Source organism: Caretta caretta, chromosome 1, assembly GCF_965140235.1.
Source record: "Caretta caretta isolate rCarCar2 chromosome 1, rCarCar1.hap1, whole genome shotgun sequence".
NCBI classification, from domain to species: Eukaryota; Metazoa; Chordata; order Testudines; family Cheloniidae; genus Caretta; species Caretta caretta.
Window position 1 is genome coordinate 350,170,046 of NC_134206.1, and position 20,586 is coordinate 350,190,631.

Sequence of the window (20,586 nt, forward strand, 5' to 3'; positions counted from 1 at the left end):
TGGTGGACTTTCTTCTTTCCTGCCTGGGACCTCCTTCCCCAGTTCAGTCTTTGTTCCTTTGATGTTTTTGGGTACTGTGTTGTAGGGGGAGTGAGGCCAAGTGATGGTGTCACTTCCCCTCTTTTATAGTTTCTTCCAGCTTTCTGGAAAGATCTTTGCTCATGATGGAGGGTCCCCCCACCCCTGTCAAGCATCCTCCATTGCCTACGTGCTCCCTCTGGGAAGCCTCCATTGTAAACAATTCCTGAGATAGTCTTTGGGCATGTGGATTCCCTTTAATGGGGTCATTAGCACTGTCTAGCTTCTTCATTGTTGTACCTGAAAGGCTGGTCGTGGGTGTTTCCAACTTCAGAACATATTTCAGTAACACACACATAGCAAAACTTCATAACTTCCCATACAATGATAGCACATACAATCTAACAGGGTATTAATGTTCAACAAATCCAGACTTTTAGAATGATACTTTACAAGGCATACTTTGTACAAAACATATCATAATTACATGGTAGTGGTGAACATGGGGGTGCCAGGGTGTTGCTTTGAGGCACAGAGAGTCACAGTTGTTATCAATGTTGCTATCTTTAGTGTATGAGTAAAGGGCAGCAGAACTGGGCTTTGCCTGTCCTGATTGAGGACCCAGGAGGTGTGGGCTCTCTCTCAGAGCCTCTGCCCCCAGCATGGTTTAACCTGTCCCTCCCCACTGTTCAAAGACAGAGCTAAGTAGGCTCCAGTAGGAGTCCTTTGTTTGATTAAGTGCTCACTAGAGCGGAAATCACCTGTTGTGGGACAGCGTTTCTGAAATTCCCCCATTAGGAGATGACAATCGCTGAGAGCTGAAAGTTACTAAGAGCTGGGCACAAACCTCAAGAGACTGACCTGCAGAGGTCACAGTAGAGAAGCAGGTGACTGCCCCCCACACGCTGTCCTGCTCACAGGTTTATGATTATGAATCCTGCTTGTGGCATTTTCCCTCATTAACTTCGGGTGACTTCCCTCCTTCCATGAAAAGTGGCTTTCCTACACGCAGACTCTGCGAGATAGGAAGTACTGCCTCTCAGAGGCGCCCGGGGTGGTGTGTAATTGTCCCAGGTTACTGGTGGGGGCTCGAGCCAGCACCTCCTCTGATACTGCATGCAATATCATCTGTGGATCTGAGCACAGCATGGGACTCGAACTCACCACCTGCCCATGCAGAGGCACCAGGTGCTGACAATGGAGAGATGCCCCCACCCACCTGGCTTGGTGCTTGCTTAGAGGTGACCAGCAAAGGGCTTGTTAAAAGCTGGGCTTTTACTTTTTGGCTGGTGTGTAATGAAGGCCTGAAAGGTTTTTGTGAGGAGTTTTTCCTCCTGGATTGGTCTCTTAGAAAATGTCAGGAATGTTAGGCCCAGTGTACACTGGCTTTGCGGGGAGGATCTCTGGGATGTTTATAAGGAGATTTAAGATCTTTTCGACATGGGAAGGTTTCTAGTAGCACTTTAGTTTTTCCAGCATAACCTGCTTTGCCCTCCCCACACAAGGGACATTTCCCCACTTTACCTTGCATCTTATCCTCGTATAATTAAACCACTTTGGAAGCAGCGTAACTCTTATGGAATGAGATATGCCACCATCAGCCTCATGGGCATGTGTCCCCATTTGGAATTCACTATACGGCGTCAAGCAGTCCTCCCACTGCTATCCCACACTGCATTGCTTCATGTCTGGATTGGCCTGTCTGGTTACTGGGCACTCACCGCTGCTCTGGGGGTCATATTGATCAAATGTCTGTTTCAATGCTGGCACAAGTCCAAGCACAACGGTTTGCAACTCTAGCTTGTGGCAAGTGTACAGACCCCAAATCCACAATAGCCACCTGCTTCCCGGTGGTCCTGGATGTTCTGGGCAGAGAAGTGCCTTCAATTCCATCCTTCCAGTGGTCGCTGGAACGTTAAGATCAGCAGAGAGCACGCAGAAGGCGGGGCACTTCTGGGATTTTCCCAGCGCCATATCCAAGCTAAGGAATAGCAGCAGAATTACAAAAACAAGTCTCCCGGTAATGCTGACCGTACACGTGCAGCAGGGCCAGGACAAGAGAGTGAAGAGCCGGAAACATTCTGAGCAGTTTCCCAGGGAATGCCTGGACCAAATGGACAAAAAAAAAGGGGACAAGCAAGGAAGGATGCCGGAGCTTATGACGAAGCAAACAGGTTCGCTGGAGAACCCTGTTGCATGCGCTCATGAGTAACACCCCAGCCTTCCCCTGTCCTGCAGCCTCTTGAGAGCCCAGAAAACAGAGACGCTTTTAACTTTCTCAACTGCAAAAGGACAGACATTGCACCCATGCTGTTCTGTCTCACCAGGTAGGGCTGGTTGGCCAAGCCCATAATCCGTGCTCCGCCCAGAGACACTGGTTCAGGAAAGTATCACACAGCAGCAGCTGCCAGGTTTCATCCTCCTCCCCTAGCGGTATCCATGTGGCGTCGTTGGAAGCATGATGGCAGCAATCTCCCATCTACTCCAAAGCCACCCATCCACCTGGAGCACCTTGATTATATTAACAACTGTCAGGATCACGCTGCCCAGACGGGCTTCCTCCGTGTGGCCTGACAGCCATTTTTGAACGTTTGTATTGAAACTGAAACAGGCTGAAAATGGGACCGGCTAGTGAAAACCAGACTGATTATGGGATCCCATGGAAGGAATGGGGAGAATTTGAAGAAGCCCCAGAATGCCAGAAGGTGGCCCTTAACTCATCGCAATATGTGACCCATTGTGCAATGAGCCTAGTGGCCACAGATTCCACCTTGGATACCTGCCCAGAATGCTGTGCACTAATTTCAGGGTAGTATGGACACTGAGTTTCACAAGGCAAGTGACGGAAGCTGTCTTTGGGTTTGTGATACCTGTATAATTATAACATAAAGAACACGGTCAAGAAGACTTCCCTGTGCAGACACGAATTTAGGCTGAAGCTCCCACGGCAGCTCCAGAATCCCAGTGAGCAAAACCATCTGCTCCCGCTCTGTCCCAGATCTTCCACCACAGAGGCCAATCATCTGTTCTGGAGGCAAATGAGCTTACGCCCAAAGTACAATGAAAACTAGCTGTGAGGAACACTTGAAGGCAACCTAGCAGATGTCTACCACACCGGCTGGGAACGTGAAGACAGCTTGATGGTGGGGTGGGGCTGCTTGACATGCTGTGAGGGTGGTGCCTGGCCATTCTGGGGATTAGCTCTGTGAGGTCAACACCCCTTCCTGCGGTCACACGCCAACTCCCGCTCTCGGTCTGCAGCCCTCTCTTCCTCCAGGAGCTGCTGCTGCCTCTCAGTGACTCAGCCCTCCGGCCAGGTTGCTCAACGCTCCCCCCTTTGAATAGTCCTTCAAAGTCTCCTCTGTTCAAGGGGTGTCCAGCAGTCCTCATGTCTAGTGCCCTGACCCTGTCACTCCTGCAGACCCAGGAAGTCTTCCAGCTCACTGCCCCGCCAGTGTCACTTCCCCAGGGGCAGGTAGGAGAACCCGGGCCTGCCCTGTACTCCAGCTCAGGGACCTTACAACACCCAGCCAAGGTCTGTTCAGTCCCCAACTTTGCTGCTTGCCCCCTGGGTTGCTTCCTGCTCTGTGTCCCACAGGCTCCCTTCTCCAACCTGCTCTCTTCTGGGTCCACCCTTCCCTCCTGTCCAGGCCCCCAGGGGCCTACTCTTCCCTTAGGTTCCCTCCTTCCTTCTCTACTAAACAGAGGGTGACCACAAACTTCCTCCCAGCCGCCTTTGCTGCTGCCAGCCTCCTGTGTTTACATGAGCGTAGCCCACCTCAGCTCAGGTGAGCTCCCCTTTCATAGAATCATAGAATATCAGGGTTGGAAAGGACCTCAGGAGGTCATCTAGTCCAACTCCGAGCAGGACTAATCCCCAATTTTTGGCCCAGATCCCTAAATGGCCCCCTCAAGGATTGAACTCACAACCCTGGGTTTAGCAGGCCAATGCTCAAACCACTGAGCTAACCCTCCCCCCTTTAATCAAGGCTCTTCGCCCAGCATCTATCTCCTTCGTCTGCTGCTTCATTGGCTGATTGGACCTGCCCAGCCTACTCCAGCCCTCACTGAAGCAGCATGGGGAGTGTACCCCATCACACCTGGATGAAGAACTCCAGCCCCAGCCGCTCTCACGGGGGAGACTGTGACACTTCCTGGTGGTCTCCAGGGGTGTGAGGTGCCTCGCTTTGCCCTTGGCACAAGGCAACTTTGTCTGTGCCGCCGGAGGACAGCTCCCTGAGTCCCCTGGCCACGGGCACCATAAGTCATAGAATCATAGAATCATAGAATATCAGGGTTGGAAGAGACCTCAGGAGGTCATCTAGTCCAACCCCCTGCTCAAAGCAGGACCAAAACCAACTAAGTCCTTCTCTCCAGGCCTAAGGTTAGCGACGGGCACACTCCAGCTCCTTCTTGTGGGTACGGAGAATTTATTCCGTGATCCATGCCAGGGGTTTTTCGAGTTTTGAGTATAGCAGCTGGGTCTCATTATCCGGTGCAGGTTCAGGCATTTATTAGAGACTGAGGCCACGTCTACACTGACAAGCTTCCAACACTGTAAGAGCCCTCGCGTAGCCGCATTATGCCGACGGGAGAGAGTTCTCCCGTCGACATAATGAAACCAGCTCAATGAGTGGCTGCAGCTACGTTGGCAGGAGAGCATCTCCCACCGACTTAGTGCTGTTCACATGACCGCTTATGCCTGTGAAACTTATGGCGCTCAGGGCGTTGGTTTTTCCACACCCCTGAGCGACAAAAGTTTTGCTGACATAAGTGCTAGTATAAACGCGGCCGGAGTTCAGGGCACAAAGGGTACGGAAGCCACATGCTGTGTTCTGCGAGCTGCAGGGTTAAGTCTGGGGCACCGTAATGTGACGCGATATCCTGCGTCAGGACACGACACTCCCGAGCCTCTGCTCTGCTGGGCGCTCCCAGAATTCACTGCTCCCCGCTCCGCTGGACACACCACGTGTAGGTTTGGAGAGAGTGAAAACAAGGACGTTTATCTAACGAAGAACAGAGACTCGCGGAGGAGCGAGTAGATATATTGGAAACAAATGGTTCCAGATCAAAGAAAATCATAATATGTCCTCCAGAGCCGGGACTTGATGAACAAGATACTCCTGTGTCCGCTTGTCGTGCCAATCCCTGCTGGCTGCGTCGCTCCCAAAGGGGCAACTGCTCTGCCAGGTGCTGAGCTCTGAGCCCCGGGGAGACACAGAGGGGCTGGAGCCTGGGGGCTCCCATCTTGCATTGCAGAGCCGTGGGGCTCACCCCTGGACGAGGGGAGACCTAGGACCTGGCACGTGAGCAGGGGTGCTGATGCCAGAGAGACAGGGTAAAGGCAGGGCACCCATGGCAGCAGCAGGAGCACAGCCGGGGGCATCTTCTCATTCCAGGGGAGCCTTTGCCAGGTCAGCGAAGCTGATGCAGGTGTTGAGGTGCAGCCTCAATCATCCCTCCCGTGCTGGCCCACCTCCTCCCCAAAAGAGTACCCCCCCGGGGCCTGTGGAGAGCCCTCCATGGACACAGGCACCCTCGCAACTCCACGTCCCCATCCTGCCCATCCCCCGCTCTCCCCCACTCTCCCAGGAAGCCCCCACCAGTAGCCCCTTCCCCAACTCACATGCACCTGAAGCTCCGCCCCTGCTCACCTCCGCCCCTGCCCACACATCCATGGGGTGAAGGTTTGGACTCCCATCTGGGTGCCTGTTGCTCTGGCCGTCATTTGCCCCAGGAGCATTGGAGTTTCCAGAGCAGCTGGGGAGCCAATCCTATTGACCAGCTAGGGAAACTGAGGCAGAGAGCCCCTATAACCGTGGTGGAGAAGTACACACCCATTGTACTCTGACTGACCGCACCCTGCAGCCCCTGCTGAATGCCCTTGGCAGTGCCTGGGACCTGCCTTACCCAGCCACTGGCGCCCGGCAAGGTGTTTGCTGGCATGCGGCTCTGATGCTTTGCTCGCTGAGAAATGAGCTGAGGGGATGTCAGACCAGGCAGATGGGCAAAACACTCTGAACAGACTGGACCTGTCCATGGGCCCTCATCTGGCAGGTGTTTGGATTCCTCTAGGGCTGCCCTGTACACAGAAGCCCTAGGTCTCCTGTTGCGGTTACTACCTTGTGGGTAATTAAGGTGACTCTCCACACCCCATCACCTTAATTACCCACAAGGTAGTAACCGCAACTCACTGCTTAAAGGTGAAGATGTTTTGTCCAGCCAGGAACTTTCTTCAAAGTCTTCTTGGGCTAATGCTATAATAATAATAAATCTACCCCTTGCCTGGGTGCCTTTCACAGCAGCACCTTAGAAAGGTGGGTTAAAGTTTTTATCCCTGTTTCGTAACAGCTGGGGAAACCGAGGCACGGCAGGGCGCCAGGATGTGCCCAAGGTCACTCACCAAGTCCCCGGCAGAGGCAGGAGCAGAACTCTGGGCTCCTGCCAGTGCTGCATGATGTTAATTGTGCCACACGAGAAAAAAAAGCCAATTGTGTTTTTTCAAAACAGGTTTAATTTCAAAATATTAGTAAACCAGAGGCAGACACTGCGTTTTATACACACCAGAGACGCAGGCCTGCTGAGGCTTCAGCTACGGGAGGGGGGCTCCGAGCGGGGCTGGGGCCGCCATGGCCCACCAGTGGGGTAGCTTAGATCTTAAATCTTTAGGGGTTGGGGCAGTGTCTTCAAATACCCCCAGCCCGGCTCCCCTTCACCATCCGCTGACTTGCTTCCGAGCCACCACTCTTGATTTGGTTCGCTTTGTTCTCCCCCCCACCAGTGTGACCCGGGCCCCTTGGAGCCTTGGGAGGGCAGGGGAAAGCCGGCCCTTTGTAGCCAGTCTAAACCAACCGGGGCCACTCTAAGAGGAGATGTGGCTATAGCCGAGTAAGCGAAGATGGGAGAGAACCAGCCGTCGCCAGGGTGTAATGCAGGGTGTATTTACAGTGATACAGGGTAACAGCGGGCGTTCACGGCACTTCTGGCCCCGGGCACCTCACCAGCATGCACCCTTTTAGCGGGCGCTGAGCTCGCAGTCTTTGTCTCTTTCGATTTCAGCCATTTGCTGCCAAAGGAATCGAAGTTCTGAAACTACGTGACCAAAGCGGGAGCTTCCTCTGGGGGTGAGGATTTGCCCCCGAGCCCTCTCAGTTGAACAGCGTGAGTGTTGCTGACTCTGGTGACAGGAGTGGGATGGGTTTGGGGGATTCTGGGTATATGGGATCAGTGCCACGGTGCTAGGTGCTCTACACGCATGGCCCAGAGACAGGCCCAGCTCGTTGGCGGAAGGAGCCCGGTGTTTCGCTGTCACAAACAGCATCTCAGCTCCCAGGCAGATCCTGGGCGTGCTGGGCCGGCGCCGTCTTTTCCGCTTGCGGAGCGGGCAGGCGGTTTGGACACAGAAGGGGCAAATCTAGGGATGCCAGTTTTGGTTGGCTGTATTCCTGGAGGTTTCATCACACAACAGACTAATCTTTAATTCCCGGAGACTCCAGGACCATCTTGGAGAGATGGCAGCCCTCAGCGAATCGCGAGCCTCACACAATCCACCCACCCAGCCCCGCGTTAAAAACGTCTCTTTACAAACCAGAAAGGCCAAAGGCTCCTTTGTAGCCACACTGGGTGCGCCGTGGCCAGGGACTTTGGGGAAAGACACAGGAAGCTCCAACCTGTTCTGCACCGGGCCTCAGTACCGTATGGGACGCTGGGCTTTACTCTAGAGCTGTGGAACGGGGAGGGCGGTGCCCCACCCTTCTCCAGGCATTACAGGAGGGCTGGCTCCGGTCGCCAGCCGCAGTCTCTGTGTTGGGCTCGGCTCCGTGTGGCCAAGGCGCTCACCCTCTCGGATGGGTTAACACTCTATGGAATCCTCCAGGAGCTGCATCAACGTGACCGGCATCCGGACGTCGCTGATGGGCAAGGGCGCCAGGGGGTCTTGGGACGTGGGCGCTCCAGGATCGGGGCCATCCTCCTCCAGCGTCTCCTCGCTCACCTCCTCCAGCACCGGCAGCTTGGGCGGGGGCTCGTGCTGCCCGCTGGGGGCTGGAGGCTGGAGGCTGGCGTCTGTGTTGCTGCCGTCGGTGTAGCTGGCACTGCGGGGAGCGGTGCGCTGGCTAGTTGCCGGGGCCCCCTCGGCCGGAGAGCCCCCTTCGCTGGCGGTGCAGTTAGGCAGGGCTTGGCTGGCGGGGAGCGGCTCCTGTTCACTCCAGCCTGCCTCCCCCTGGCCTGCAGCAGCTTGCGGCTTGTCTTGCAAAGGCTTGCTCGGCCCCACCTCCGTCTCCTGGCTTCCCGCCCCAGCCTCTGTCTGCTTTTCCTGGCTGCCCGGCTGAGGGTCGTGCGGCAGGGGCTCTTCCTCCTTCTCCCCCGCTGGCTGGGTCTCCACGGTGCCCTCCTCGGCACCGGGCTCTGCACTGGTGCTGCACTTCCTGGGTGGCGCCTGGTCTTCCTGGCAGGCGTCTTTACACCCTGAGGGGTCGAGCGTCTGCCCATTGGGGAGCGTCGCCGCGGCACCGTTTCCCTTCTCCGCGGGCGCTAACCCTGCCCCGCTCCGCGCTCCCGGCAAGCCGTCGGCCTTCCCCACGGAGTTGGCCAGAGGGCTCGCTTTGCCGGTCTGTGCCGGCTCACTCCTCCCCGTCGGCGTGGCCTGGGCCACCCAGGCCCCGGAGCTCTCCGCCGTTGTGTCTCCCAGGTCGCTGTAGCCTTCGTTCTGAAAGTAGATGTTGCCGGGGTGGGGGGCCGACTTCCCGGCGTTGACCTGGGGGATGGAGGGAAAGGGTCAGGCTCTGACAGTGCGGGTGCGCCAAAGGAAAACCCTCCCCCACGCTGATGCTAGCTGGGAAGGCAGCGGGGGCAACGGGGGGCGATCGTCCCCCAAGCTGCCTTCGCCGCGGGGCGGTGGGGGGGACGCAGGCACAGCTGGGAACAGAGTCAGACCCCAACGTTCAATTCTGCAAAATTCAACGATTGACTTAAAAATGACAATAAATTAAGCAACAATAAAGATCTCGAGTCTGGCCTGTCGGGGCCTGGACACGGGCGAGCCGCTTATGCCAGCCCTGCCGAAAGCTGCCTCACCCAGGCTGGGGACCGAAGTGGGCCTAGCGTCTGCACAGGGCAGCTCCCCACATCCAGGCTGTCCCGCCGCACCCCACATGGGAGGGGGCCAATAGCAGGTACAGTTCAAGAGGGCTCCTTCCCAGCCCTGGCATGGAGACACGGTGCCATCCGGGCACAGAGACAGCTGAAATTCACCAGCCCAGTCCGTCACGGCTAGCGAGGCGTTTCTAAAGCCCAGCTGAAGGGCGCGTCTGGTTTGTCCAGCATGGCACGCCCTGCCCCCGCAGGAGACGCCCCCGAACTCACGCTAGGCTCGGGGGGAGCGCGACCTCGACACCCCGGGGGTGGGATTTTTGCACCACACTCAGTGCCGGCCCCGCTCTGCTCCGACAGGCGTCACCAGCAGAACTCCCATCGGCTGCGGTGGGAGCAGAGCCGGGCTCCCAAGCCGAGGGGCAGGAATCATCGCGTCATTGAGCCGCCTCAGCCTGCCGTCAGCCCCTTGGCTCTGATCTGCGGGCCCAGCAGGACGGAGCTGCCAGCCGGGCCTGGGGGAACCTGCTCTGATTGACACGGTGCGACCCCGATTTACTTTGGGGGAGCAGGGTCAGAATGGGGCCTGGCACCTCACCGTTCACACACCATCTATACACGCCAGGCACCCAGTGGGGCCCAGCCTCCAGGCTGGAAATAGTTCACCCCCCTGACCTTTCGCCGTGCCCGGGGCTTTCTAGCAGGCAGCTCCTTTGGGCTGGACCGGGATCTGTCCTGTCCCCGGGCAGCCCGTGCCAGGGCAGAGGTGCTGGGAAGCATGCTGCTGGGGCCAGGTCCCCTCTGGCAGGGCGGGGTCAGGGCAGCTTCCCCCACCCCAGGGGTAGAGACCCCAGCCCACGTGCACCCCACAACTGTGCCTGCCCGGGTGGGGCGCTGCATAAGGTGTGAGCTGCACGGCTGCCTGCAGGGGTCAGCGTAGAACCCCGGGGCTTACCCAGTGTTTGCATACAACGTCCATCCATTGCCCCCCCCAGTCTACCCTCCCATCCATCAATCCAACTCTCCCTCCCTCCAGCCCCTCAAAATCCCCATCCCCCTGCCCCCTCCCCTCCTCTCCACAACACTTTCCCTTCCCCCACTGTGCACTAATGCGTCCCCTCCCCGGGGTACCCCCATCTGCCCTCAGGGCATCTTCCACGCCCCCCAACCTCAGCAGCCCCCTCTCCCAGCAGTTGGGCCTGGGCAGGCCTCTGCTGCAACCCCCGCTCTGACCCCACCCTGGAGCCCCTCCACTATGTGATGGTTTGCGGGGGGGCAGAGTGGGGCTGCAGGAGGTTGGGGTGGGGGTGACTCCAGGGCAGAGGTGGGGATGCTGGAGGGGGTAGCATGGGGGATGGGCATTCACATGGGAGCGAACAGCACATCTCCTCCTGCCCAGTAGCGGCCAGTCCCTCCAAGGGGCTCCGTAGCCACCAGGGCCCCTCCAGGAGTCACCGCCAAACACAGCAGCTCCCCGAGGGCAGCACCAGCCGGCAGCCACAGCCAGACCCAGGGGCATTGTGGGCACCCAGCCCCCGGGGAAACCTGGGGGCCTGTTACTCAAAGGTGCTGAGCACCTTGGCTGCATTTGGAGCCGGGGGTGCCAGACGCTCGGCTCCTGTGCCATCTGTCCTCACTGTCGGTGACCAGGCCCATGGCCTGGCTGTCTGAGGGACGATCTCCCCAGAGCTCGTTGTAGGCACCGAGTATTTAAGTGGCTGCTCTAAGGGGACGTCTACACTGCACTGGGTCTGCGAGCCCAGGGCAACTGACTCCCCTAACCCAGGCCATGGCCCCACCCTTGCTCCCCCTATTCCCCTAAACTGGGGGCTCAGCTCAGGTTGCCGGCCTGGAGCTCAGGGCCCAGGCCAGTAGGCAGCCCGGGGTGGCACGGGCTGGCCAGTGGCTCAGGGCATTTGTGGTTGGCTGGCATCTCAGGCTGGCCTGGGGATCAGGCCGGCAGCTCGGGCCAGCCAGCTGGCCCCAGGGCCAGGATGGTTTGGCAGGGGCTGCTCCGACAGCAGATCAAGTGCGGCATAGGGGGTGAGGTGGGGCCCGGGCTTTAGGAGGAAGGGGCAGGGCCAGGGAGCTAGGAGGGGTTCCCCCGCTGCCCATGCTCCCCGCTGTGCACTCACCGGCTGGAACCACTTTAAGCTCTGTCGGGCGGCAGGGCGAGCCGAGGGCGAGAGAAAGAGAGAAGCACAAGGCGTGAGAACGCAGTGAAACAGCAACACACACCGGCCGTCACACGCCAAGGCCTCTGCCTGGCATGCTGGGTCCACGGGTGGCTTCATCGGGGGCCAGGGGAAGGGAACTGTCTCATTTTCTCTTGTGTGGAAGGCTGGTCAGCGCAGCCGGGGGCAATTAGCCCCATTTCATAGGTGAAGAAACTGAGGCCCGAAGCCATGCTGTGATTTGGCCAAGGGTCGTACAGCGAGTCAGTAGCAGGGTTCAAAGCAGTGTATCCCCTTCCATGCTGGGAGCTGGGATAGAACCCCGGAGTCCTGGCTTCCAACCCCCTGCTCTAACCATTCGACCCCACTCCCAGCGGTGGGGCTAGAACCCAGGAGTGCTGGCTCCCAGCCCCATCTGCTCTAACAAGCTGACCCAGTTCGGGTCATCGGACCGGCCTGCAGTGGGGCAGGAGCAGGCCCATATGGTTTGGGGAGGAAGTGGCATTCCTGGGTGTCCCTGTTAGGCGGGGAGCAGATGAGAGGCAGGGGTGAGGGGTCCCCAGAGCTGGGCGAGGGGCCAGGCTGTGCCAAGGATGATTATGGGCGAGGCTGGACAGGGACTGAGTGGAATGAAACAGGAGAACAGGACAGAGGGACAGCGAAAAGCAGAGGTGCCGACTCTGTGGGTGCTCTAGGTCTGGAACACCCATGGAAAAAAATAGTGGGTGCCCAGCACCCCCAGACACAGCTAATCTGGCAGCACCCCCCATCAGCGAATCCGGGGCGCTGCCGTATGGCTGACTGGGGACCCCAGCAGCAAGGGGCAGGTGGGCGGGGTCCCAGAGCGGGGGCAGAGTGGGGGCAGGAAAAGGCGGAGCGAGGGCAGGGCCTTGGGGGAGGGGAGCAGGTGGGGCCTTGGGGGGGAGCGGGGGTGGAGTGGGGGCAGGGCCCCAGGGGGGAGAGGGGGTGGAGTGGGGGCAGGGCCTCAGGGGGGGAGAGGGGGTGGAGTGGGGACAGGGCCTCGGGGGGAGAGAGGGTGGAATGGGGGCAGGGCCTCAGGGGGGGAGGGGGTGGAGTGAGGGCAGGATCTTGGGGGGAGCAGGGGTGGAATGGGGTCAGGGCCCCAGGGGGGAGAGGGGGTGGAGTGGGGGCAGGGCCTCGGGGGGGAGAGGGGGTGGAGTGGGGACAGGGCCTTGGGGGGAGAGAGGGTGGAATGGGGGCAGGGCCTCGCAGGGGAGAGGGGGTAGAGTGGGGGCAGGGCCTCGAGGTGGGGAGCGGGGCGGGAGCACACCCAGAGAAAAGTGAATTTGGCGCCTATGGAGAAAAACCTAGCGAAAGGGCAGGCTGCCGCGTAGCACTGGGCTGAGCCCGACCCCTCGCCCCCCTCACCCCTTGGCTGTGGAGCGGCTGGTAGCCCCCCACCCCTCGTCTCACGGCCATTCCTTTCCAAGGCCCCTCGCATGTTTACACCAGGGCCGTGGCTCTCCTCTTCCTCCCACGGCTCCACCAGGCGCTTGGGGCGTCCCCCGGGCTTGCGGCTGGGAGCTTAAGCCGTTGCCTGGGGGCTTGTCCACACGAACACTCAGCTGGTGGCGAGCCGGGGCGGGAGCCTAGCCTGCCGCGTGGTGAGTGAGCCCCTGGCACCGTGCACTAACCGTTCCCTAGCGCACCCGGGTCGTTTCACAGTGGGGAGGCAGTGGAACGGGCAGTGCGTGGCACCTGGGTCAGACACCAGCGCACGGCAGGCTAATGGGGGGTAGATTCATGCCTCTGCTTGCCGCGCACTAAGGATGTGTCTAGACTGCACGCTCAGCCTGGGCTCTGACTCAGGTTTGAGCCCAAGCCCCGCTTCCGTCCACACACAAATCAGCCTGACTCGGATCAGCAAGCACTCAGGCCCGGGGGGGCGTAGGGGTGGGACAGAACCCGATTCCCGTCCAAGTCCCGTCATGCTGCAGTGTGGACGCGGCTCAAGCCACAGCCACCAGGCAGGGCTGTGTAGTACAGCGTGGATGTGCATGCACGGCTGTGAGCCCCGGGTGCAGCCGTTGTTACCGCAGGTTCACACTGCAGTGTGGACATAGAATCATAGAATATAAGGGTTGGAAGGGACCCCAGAAGGTCATCTAGTCCAACCCCCTGCTCAAAGCAGGACCAAATCCCAGTTAAATCATCCCAGCCAGGGCTTTGTCAAGCCTGACCTTAAAAACCTCTAAGGAAGGAGATTCTACCACCTCCCTAGGTAACGCATTCCAGTGTTTCACTACCCTCCTAGTGAAAACGTTTTTCCTAATATCCAATCTAAACCTCCCCCACTGCAAATTGAGACCATTACTCCTCATTCTGTCATCTGCTATCATTGAGAACAGTCTAGAGCCATCCTCTTTGGAACCCCCTTTCAGGTAGTTGAAAGCAGCTATCAAATCCCCCCTCATTCTTCTCTTCTGCAGGCTAAACAATCCCAGCTCCCTCAGCCTCTCCTCATAACTCATGTGTTCCAGACCCCTAATCATTTTTGTTGCCCTTCGCTGGACTCTCTCCAATTTATCCACATCCTTCTTGAAGTGTGGGGCCCAAAACTGGACACAGTACTCCAGATGAGGCCTCACCAATGTCGAATAGAGGGGAACGATCACGTCCCTCGATCTGCTCGCTATGCCCCTACTTATACATCCCAAAATGCCATTGGCCTTCTTGGCAACAAGGGCACACTGCTGACTCATATCCAGCTTCTCGTCCACATGCTGGCACGGCTGTGAGCCCAGGTGCAGTCACTGTAAGCCCAGGCAGGGCCCTCCTTAGGATTTATGGGGCCCTATGCAGTATTATTAAGCTGCTGCCCCTATGCCCGACTTGCTCTTAGCAACACAACCATAAGCTGACAGTATTGGAAAACTTGCCACGTGCACTTTATTAAAAACAGTTTCATTGTCCGGCCTTCACCCCTAACCCCTGCACTTCCCTCCCACCTGCACCCCCAAACCCAGCCCTGCGCTGCCAGCTTCCCCCACCACACTGCCCCCCCGCCCAGTACCCACCACCCCCTTATGCCCAGCAACCCCCATGCCCAGTGGCCCCTCACCCAGAGATCTTCACCACAGATCCCTATGCCCAGCTATCTCCCACCCACAGACACTCCCCCACTGCCCAGCGCCCCCTCACAGCCGCCCCCCAACTGCCCAGTGCCCCATATTCCCGAGGGAATTCAGCACCAAAAAATTAAATTCTGTGCACAATATTTTACAATTCTGCAAAATTCTGCAAATGTCAATGAATCAGTGGGGAGGCTCCAGCATGGTAGTGGTAAGCATAGGCCGGTGGCTGCCTGGAGGTGGGAGATCGCCTGCAGCCTTCCCCCTCCCCTGCTAGGCAGTGAGTTGTCTCTGTGTGCATGTCCAAAGGCCACAGGGAAGCGTTGTACATGACGGCTGGGATGTCAGCCATGACCCCAGATCCATTTGAATGACAAAAAAGAAATAGCTGATACCAATGGCTGAGTCCAGCCCCCATCCAGGCCCTTTCCTGCCACTGCTCTGGGCCATCAACCCCCAAATGGCCTTTCGCTAAACTCCGCACTGCTTAGAGCTCTGCCTTGTTCAAAGCCGCCAGCTTGAGAGGCAGCCCTGGAGGTACTTGGGTCCACAAGAAAAAAACCATGGCCCTTTCCCCCAAATACAAGTTTTCAGCTCCTCCAGCCTCGTCAAGTCCGAGTCCATCTTCCTCCCCAGCGAAGAGCTCGCTCCCTCCCCCGCACTCTGCAGCCCTGCGTGCTGCTTCTCTTCTCCAGGTACATCCCCCTTCTCCCACGGGTTTAGTGCAGGGGGGGTTCTCAAACTGGGGGTCGGGACCCCTCGGGGGTCGCGAGCTGTCAGCCTCCACCCCAAACCGCGCTTTGCCTCCAGCATTTATAATGGTGTTAAATATTTAAAAACGTGGTTCAGTTTATAAGGGGGGGTTGCGCTCAGAGGCGCGCTCCGTGAAAGGGGTCACCCGTACAAAAGTCTGAGAACCGCTGGCATAGAGTCAGTTTCCTCCTGCTGCCACTGGACTGTTGTGAATGGGCAGGAAAAGCAAACGCCCCCGTCTTTTATTTCCTGTTAACTTTCCCTCCTCCCCAGCCTGGTTGTGTGCGCGCCTCTCCCTCCTCCCAGCCCCCCGCGTCTGCTGCTGATCCCCCCCCACCCCGACGCTGTTCCCGGCCTGGCCAGGCTCAGCTCGGCTCCCCCTGCTCACTCACATGCAAACTTTCGCTCCTGGCCCCGTGAGGCCCCGCCCGAGCCGGGGCCCTCAGCCGGCCACGAGGAGTGAGTGGGTGGCGGGGAGGGGCCAGGGGCTTGGGTGGGGCAGAAGCCTGCCAGCCCAGCACGGGGGAGGGGCCGGAGCAGCGAGGAGTCCGTGCCGCAGTCAGTGAGGGTGGTGCCCCAAACATTTGGGTGCCCTACGCAGCCGCGTATGCGGCGTATGCCTAAGGATGGCCCTGAGCCCAGGTTCACACTGCAGTGTGGACGCGTTGGCACGGCCGTGAGACCCGGCTGCGGCTGTTCTTACCCCAGGTTCACACTGCAGTGTGGACGCGTTGGCACGGCCGTGAGACCCGGCTGCGGCTGTTCTTACCCCAGGTTCACACTGCAGTGTGGACGCGTTGGCACGGCCGTGAGACCCGGCTGCGGCTGTTGTTACCCCAGGTTCACACTGCAGTGTGGACGCGTTGGCACGGCCGTGAGACCCGGCTGCGGCTGTTGTTACCCCAGGTTCACTCTGCAGTGTGGACGCGTTGGCACGGCCGTGAGACCCGGCTGCGGCTGTGTGACGAAGTGACTCAGCAGGGAGGGGGGAGTGTTGACCTGGGAATGTGCCCTGGGGATGGGAGACCTGAGAGCCTGTCACCTGAGCCAGGAGGGGGAGGGGGAGGTAACACCTCTGCCCAGGAATGTGAACAGAGGCTGCAGCAGGGAACCTGCTGGGTGGGGTTAGTTGGCAGTTTGGGAGGCTGGGGAGAGGAACACAGGGAACCCCAGGGCTGGGGTCTAAGCTCCCTGCTCCCCCAGAAGGACGTGATTGAGGGGTCCTGGTTGTACCCACAAGCTCTGTTGTGGACTGTGTTCCTGTTGTCCAATAAACCTTCTGTTTTACTGGCTGGCTGAGAGTCTCAGTGGATCCCAGGAAGAGGGGTGCAGGGCCTGGACTCCCCCACACTCCGCGACAACTGGTGGCAGCGGTGGGATCTACTGCACCCCGTGAACGGCGCTTCCTGCAGTAAGTGACTGGGGAACAGTAAAACGAAGGGGAATTGACGGGGACCAGGCGTGCTGAAGATTCAGAGAGAGACGGTTTCGGGGGGCGGCTAACCCCTGGGAATGTGTGACCAGAGAGAAAGACTTTTGCAGTAACAGGGTCCCCCGGGGGATTGCAGCGAGCGGTCCCAGGGGCGGAGGAGTCTGCAGCTCGACCCTGGCAAAGAGGTGGTGACCTCAAGAAGGACTGGCACACTAAGGGCTTTTCCTGGAAACCGTGGGAAGCTGCCCGGCCTGCGAGTGGCCAGCAGGGAGATGTACGCTAAACGCCTTAAGAGTGACCTGGTGGAGCTGTGCAGGCAGAGGGGGCTGCGCATCGGGAGGTCCACCAAGGAACAACTGATTGCCCAGTTGGAGGAGAGGGATCGCTTGGATGACCCGATCCCTGTCCCTGAGGGGAGCCTCCCGGCAGACGCAGCGTGGGCCCCGGGGCCTGACCGGGCTGGGAGGGGTCAGACTGCTGCCGAGGACATCCCGAGACCCTTCCTACCTATGCCTGGGGGAGGGGTTGGGGGAAGCCCAGCGAATACCGAGGGCACCCTGACCCCAGCACCCAGCAGGGGATCCTCCCGGCGGAGCTCCCCATCCCTGGAGCGGAGGTGGCTGGAATGGGAGAGGGAGATGAAAATGAGGGAGCTGGAGGATCATGAAAAACAACGTCAACATGAGGAGAAACAACGTCAACATGAGCAGGAGGAGAAGGAGAAACAACGTCAACATGAGCGTCAGGAGAAGGAGCGGGAGCGTCAGGAGAAGGAGAGGGAGCGTCAGGAGAAGGAGAGGGAACGTCAGGAGAAGGAGAAACAAAGACAGCATGAACTGGAGCTGGCCAGGCTGAAGAGCAGTGGGGCCCCGGCTGTGGTGAATGAGGGGGGACCCAAGACTGCAAGGAACTTTGATAAGTGCTTCCGGGCCCAGCGGAAGGAGGGGGAGGACATAGATAGCTTCCTGACGGCCTTTGAGAATGCCTGTGAGCTGCACAGGGTTGACCCTGCAGACAGGCTCCAGTTTCTCACCCCCTTACTGGACCCCAAAGCCGTGGAGGTGTACAGCCGGATGACAGGGCCGGAGGCAGGGGACTATGAATTGTTCAAACAGGCCCTGCTCCGTGAGTTTGGGCTGACCCCCGAGATGTACCGGAGAAGGTTCCGGAGTCAGCGTAAAACGCCTGAGGTCACCTACCTACAACTGGCCAACCGGATGCAGGGGTATGCCCGCAAGTGGACAGCTGGGGCCCGAGCTAAAGAGGACCTGCTTGACCTAATTGTACTGGAGCAACTGTATGAACAGTGCCCTTCCGACCTGAGGCTGTGGTTGGTGGACAAAAAGCTCGAGAACCCCCAGCACGCAGGGCAGCTGGCCAACGAGTTTGTGAACAGTCGGTCAGGGGGTAGCCGGGAGGAGTCCCAAAAGAACAGGCCCCCCCCGATGCAGAGAGAGAGTCACCAGGGGGCCTCCCAGCGGGGAAATAGGGAGAACCCCCTCCCAAGGGGAACGCCTGGCGTCGGGCCCCTCCGACCCGCTCGAGGGGACCAACGTGACCTGAGCTGCTATCACTGTGGCCAGAGAGGCCACATACGGTCCCAGCGCCCTGGGCTCAGGGACAAACTGAGCAGACCCAACCTACCCAGGGTTAATTGGGTAGGGACCCAGCTGGACGAGGGGCAGACGACCCAGGAAAGGGGGCCTACCAGTTTACCACCTGCTCAGGAGGGAAGAGTACCCCAGGCCAGCTCCACCAGAGGGCTGGAGGCTCTGGACTCAGGGCGCTCAGTTTACAGGGTGGGCGCGGGGCTGTCCCTCCGGAGAGAGTGCCTTGTTCCCCTGGAGGTGGATGGGAGGAAGGTCAATGGATACTGGGATACGGGCGCGGAGGTGACGCTGGCCCGGCCCGAGGTGGTGGCCCCAGATCGGGTGGTGCCCAACACCTACCTGACCCTGACAGGGGTGGGCGGGACCCCATTTAAGGTGCCCGTGGCAAGGGTACACCTGAAATGGGGGGCCAAGGAGGGCCCCAAGGATGTGGGGGTACACCACCATTTGCCCACTGAAGTTTTGATGGGGGGAGACCTAGAGGACTGGCCAAGCAAGCCCCAGACCGCCCTGGTTGTGACCCGTAGCCAGAGCCGGCGAGGGCCACTGCTCCCTGACCTCGGGGAGGGTACCGCACCGGAGGCGCAGGACCCTACCCTGGTGGGAAGGGAGGGCCGAGGGGCACGGCTCAGAGAGGCTGAGGCCTCAGACCTGGCCACTGAGGGGGAACCGGTCCCCATCCCTTCCCCAGCCGCTGAGTTCCAGGCCGAGTTGAGGAAAGATCCCTCCTTGCGGAAGCTCAGGGACCTGGCCGACCTCAGGGTGGTACGGACCATGAGGAGAGGCTGCCAGGAGAGGTTCCTGTGGGAGAAGGGGTTCCTGTACCGAGAATGGGCTCCCACGAGGGAAGTAGAGTCCTGTGGGATCAGGAGGCAGCTGGTGGTCCCCCAGAAGTATCGCCGCAAGCTCCTGTCCCTGGCCCATGACATCCCCCTCGCAGGGCACCAGGGAATCCGGCGCACCCGGCAGAGGTTGCTACAGAACTTTTACTGGCCCGGGGTCTTTACCACGGTCCGGCAGTATTGCCGATCCTGTGACCCCTGTCAGAGGGTGGGGAAGGCCCGGGACAAGGGGAAAGCGGCTTTGAGACCTTTGCCCATCATAGAGGAGCCTTTCCAGAAGGTGGCCATGGACATCGTGGGGCCTCTCAGCAGGACGACCCGGTCGGGGAAGAAATACATTCTGGTGGTGGTAGATTTTGCCACCCGCTACCCCGAGGCAGTGCCCTTAGCTTCCATTGAAGCAGACACCGTGGCCGATGCGCTCCTGACCATTTTCAGCCGAGTGGGGTTCCCCAAGGAAGTCTTGACAGACCAAGGCTCCAACTTCATGTCGGCCCTGCTCCGGTGCTTGTGGGAGAAATGTGGGGTCCGGCACGACTGGGCCTCAGCTTATCACCCCCAGTCCAACGGGCTGGTGGAGAGGTTTAACGGGACGCTAAAGATGATGCTGAAAACCTTTATGAACCAGCACCCGCAGGATTGGGACAAGTACTTACCTCACCTGCTGTTCGCGTACAGGGAGGTGCCCCAGGAGTCTACCGGATTTTCGCCTTTCGAACTGTTATATGGAAGGAGGGTGAGGGGCCCCCTGGACCTGATGAGAGACGAGTGGGAGGGGAAGGCCACTCCCGATGGAGAGTCAGTGGTGGAGTATGTCCTGATCTTCCGAGAGAGACTGGCTGAACTCATGGGCCTGGCCAGGGAGAATCTGGCCAGAGCCCAGAAGAAGCAGAAGGTCTGGTATGACCGCACGGCAAGGGCCCGTGCCTACGCCACCGGGGATCCGGTGATGGTTCTCATCCCTGTGAGAAAGAACAAACTACAGGCCGCCTGGGAGGGCCCTTTCAAGGTCGTCAAGCAGCTCAATGAGGTAAACTATGTGGTGGAGCTGTCGAACCGGGCGCACCACCGCCGGGTGTACCATGTGAATATGATGAAGCCATATTATGCCAGGGGGAATGTGGTGTTGGCCGTGTGTGGACAGTGGGAAGAGCAGGGAGATGACCCTTTAGTAGATCTATTCCCTGGGACCAGAGCTGGTTCCCCCCTGGAAACAATCCCCCTCTCGGATCAGCTAACCCCTGCCCAGCAAGCTGAGGTCAGGGGGGTGCTGCATCCGTACCGACAGCTGTTTTCCAACCAGCCTGGACGCACTAATCTGACTGTCCACCGGGTGCAGACAGGGTCGCACCCGCCGATAAGATGCTCCCCCTTCCGAGTCACAGGGAAAACTGCTCAGGACCTGGAAAGAGAGGTCCGGGACATGCTGGCTTTGGGGGTGATCCAGCCATCTGCCAGCCCTTGGGCCTCGCCGGTGGTGCTGGTCCCCAAAAAGGACGGGTCGGTCCGGTTCTGCGTGGACTATCGGAAGCTCAGTGCCATCACTGTATCTGATGCCTACCCCATGCCCAGGCC

General features: G+C 59.2%; 1 protein-coding gene across 1 annotated transcript in view; it reads right to left on the minus strand.

Annotated features, from left to right (window-relative positions):
* Positions 1 to 6,588: 6,588 nt before the first annotated feature.
* LOC142070959 (cadherin-related family member 5-like) overlaps positions 6,589 to 20,586 on the minus strand; it is a 40,369-nt gene continuing 26,371 nt past the window's right edge. The window contains exon 15 of the mRNA XM_075125017.1: positions 6,589 to 8,773. Within this exon, the coding sequence (XP_074981118.1) occupies positions 7,871 to 8,773 (903 nt within the window). The 3' untranslated portion in view covers positions 6,589 to 7,870. The remainder of the gene's footprint in view (positions 8,774 to 20,586) is intronic.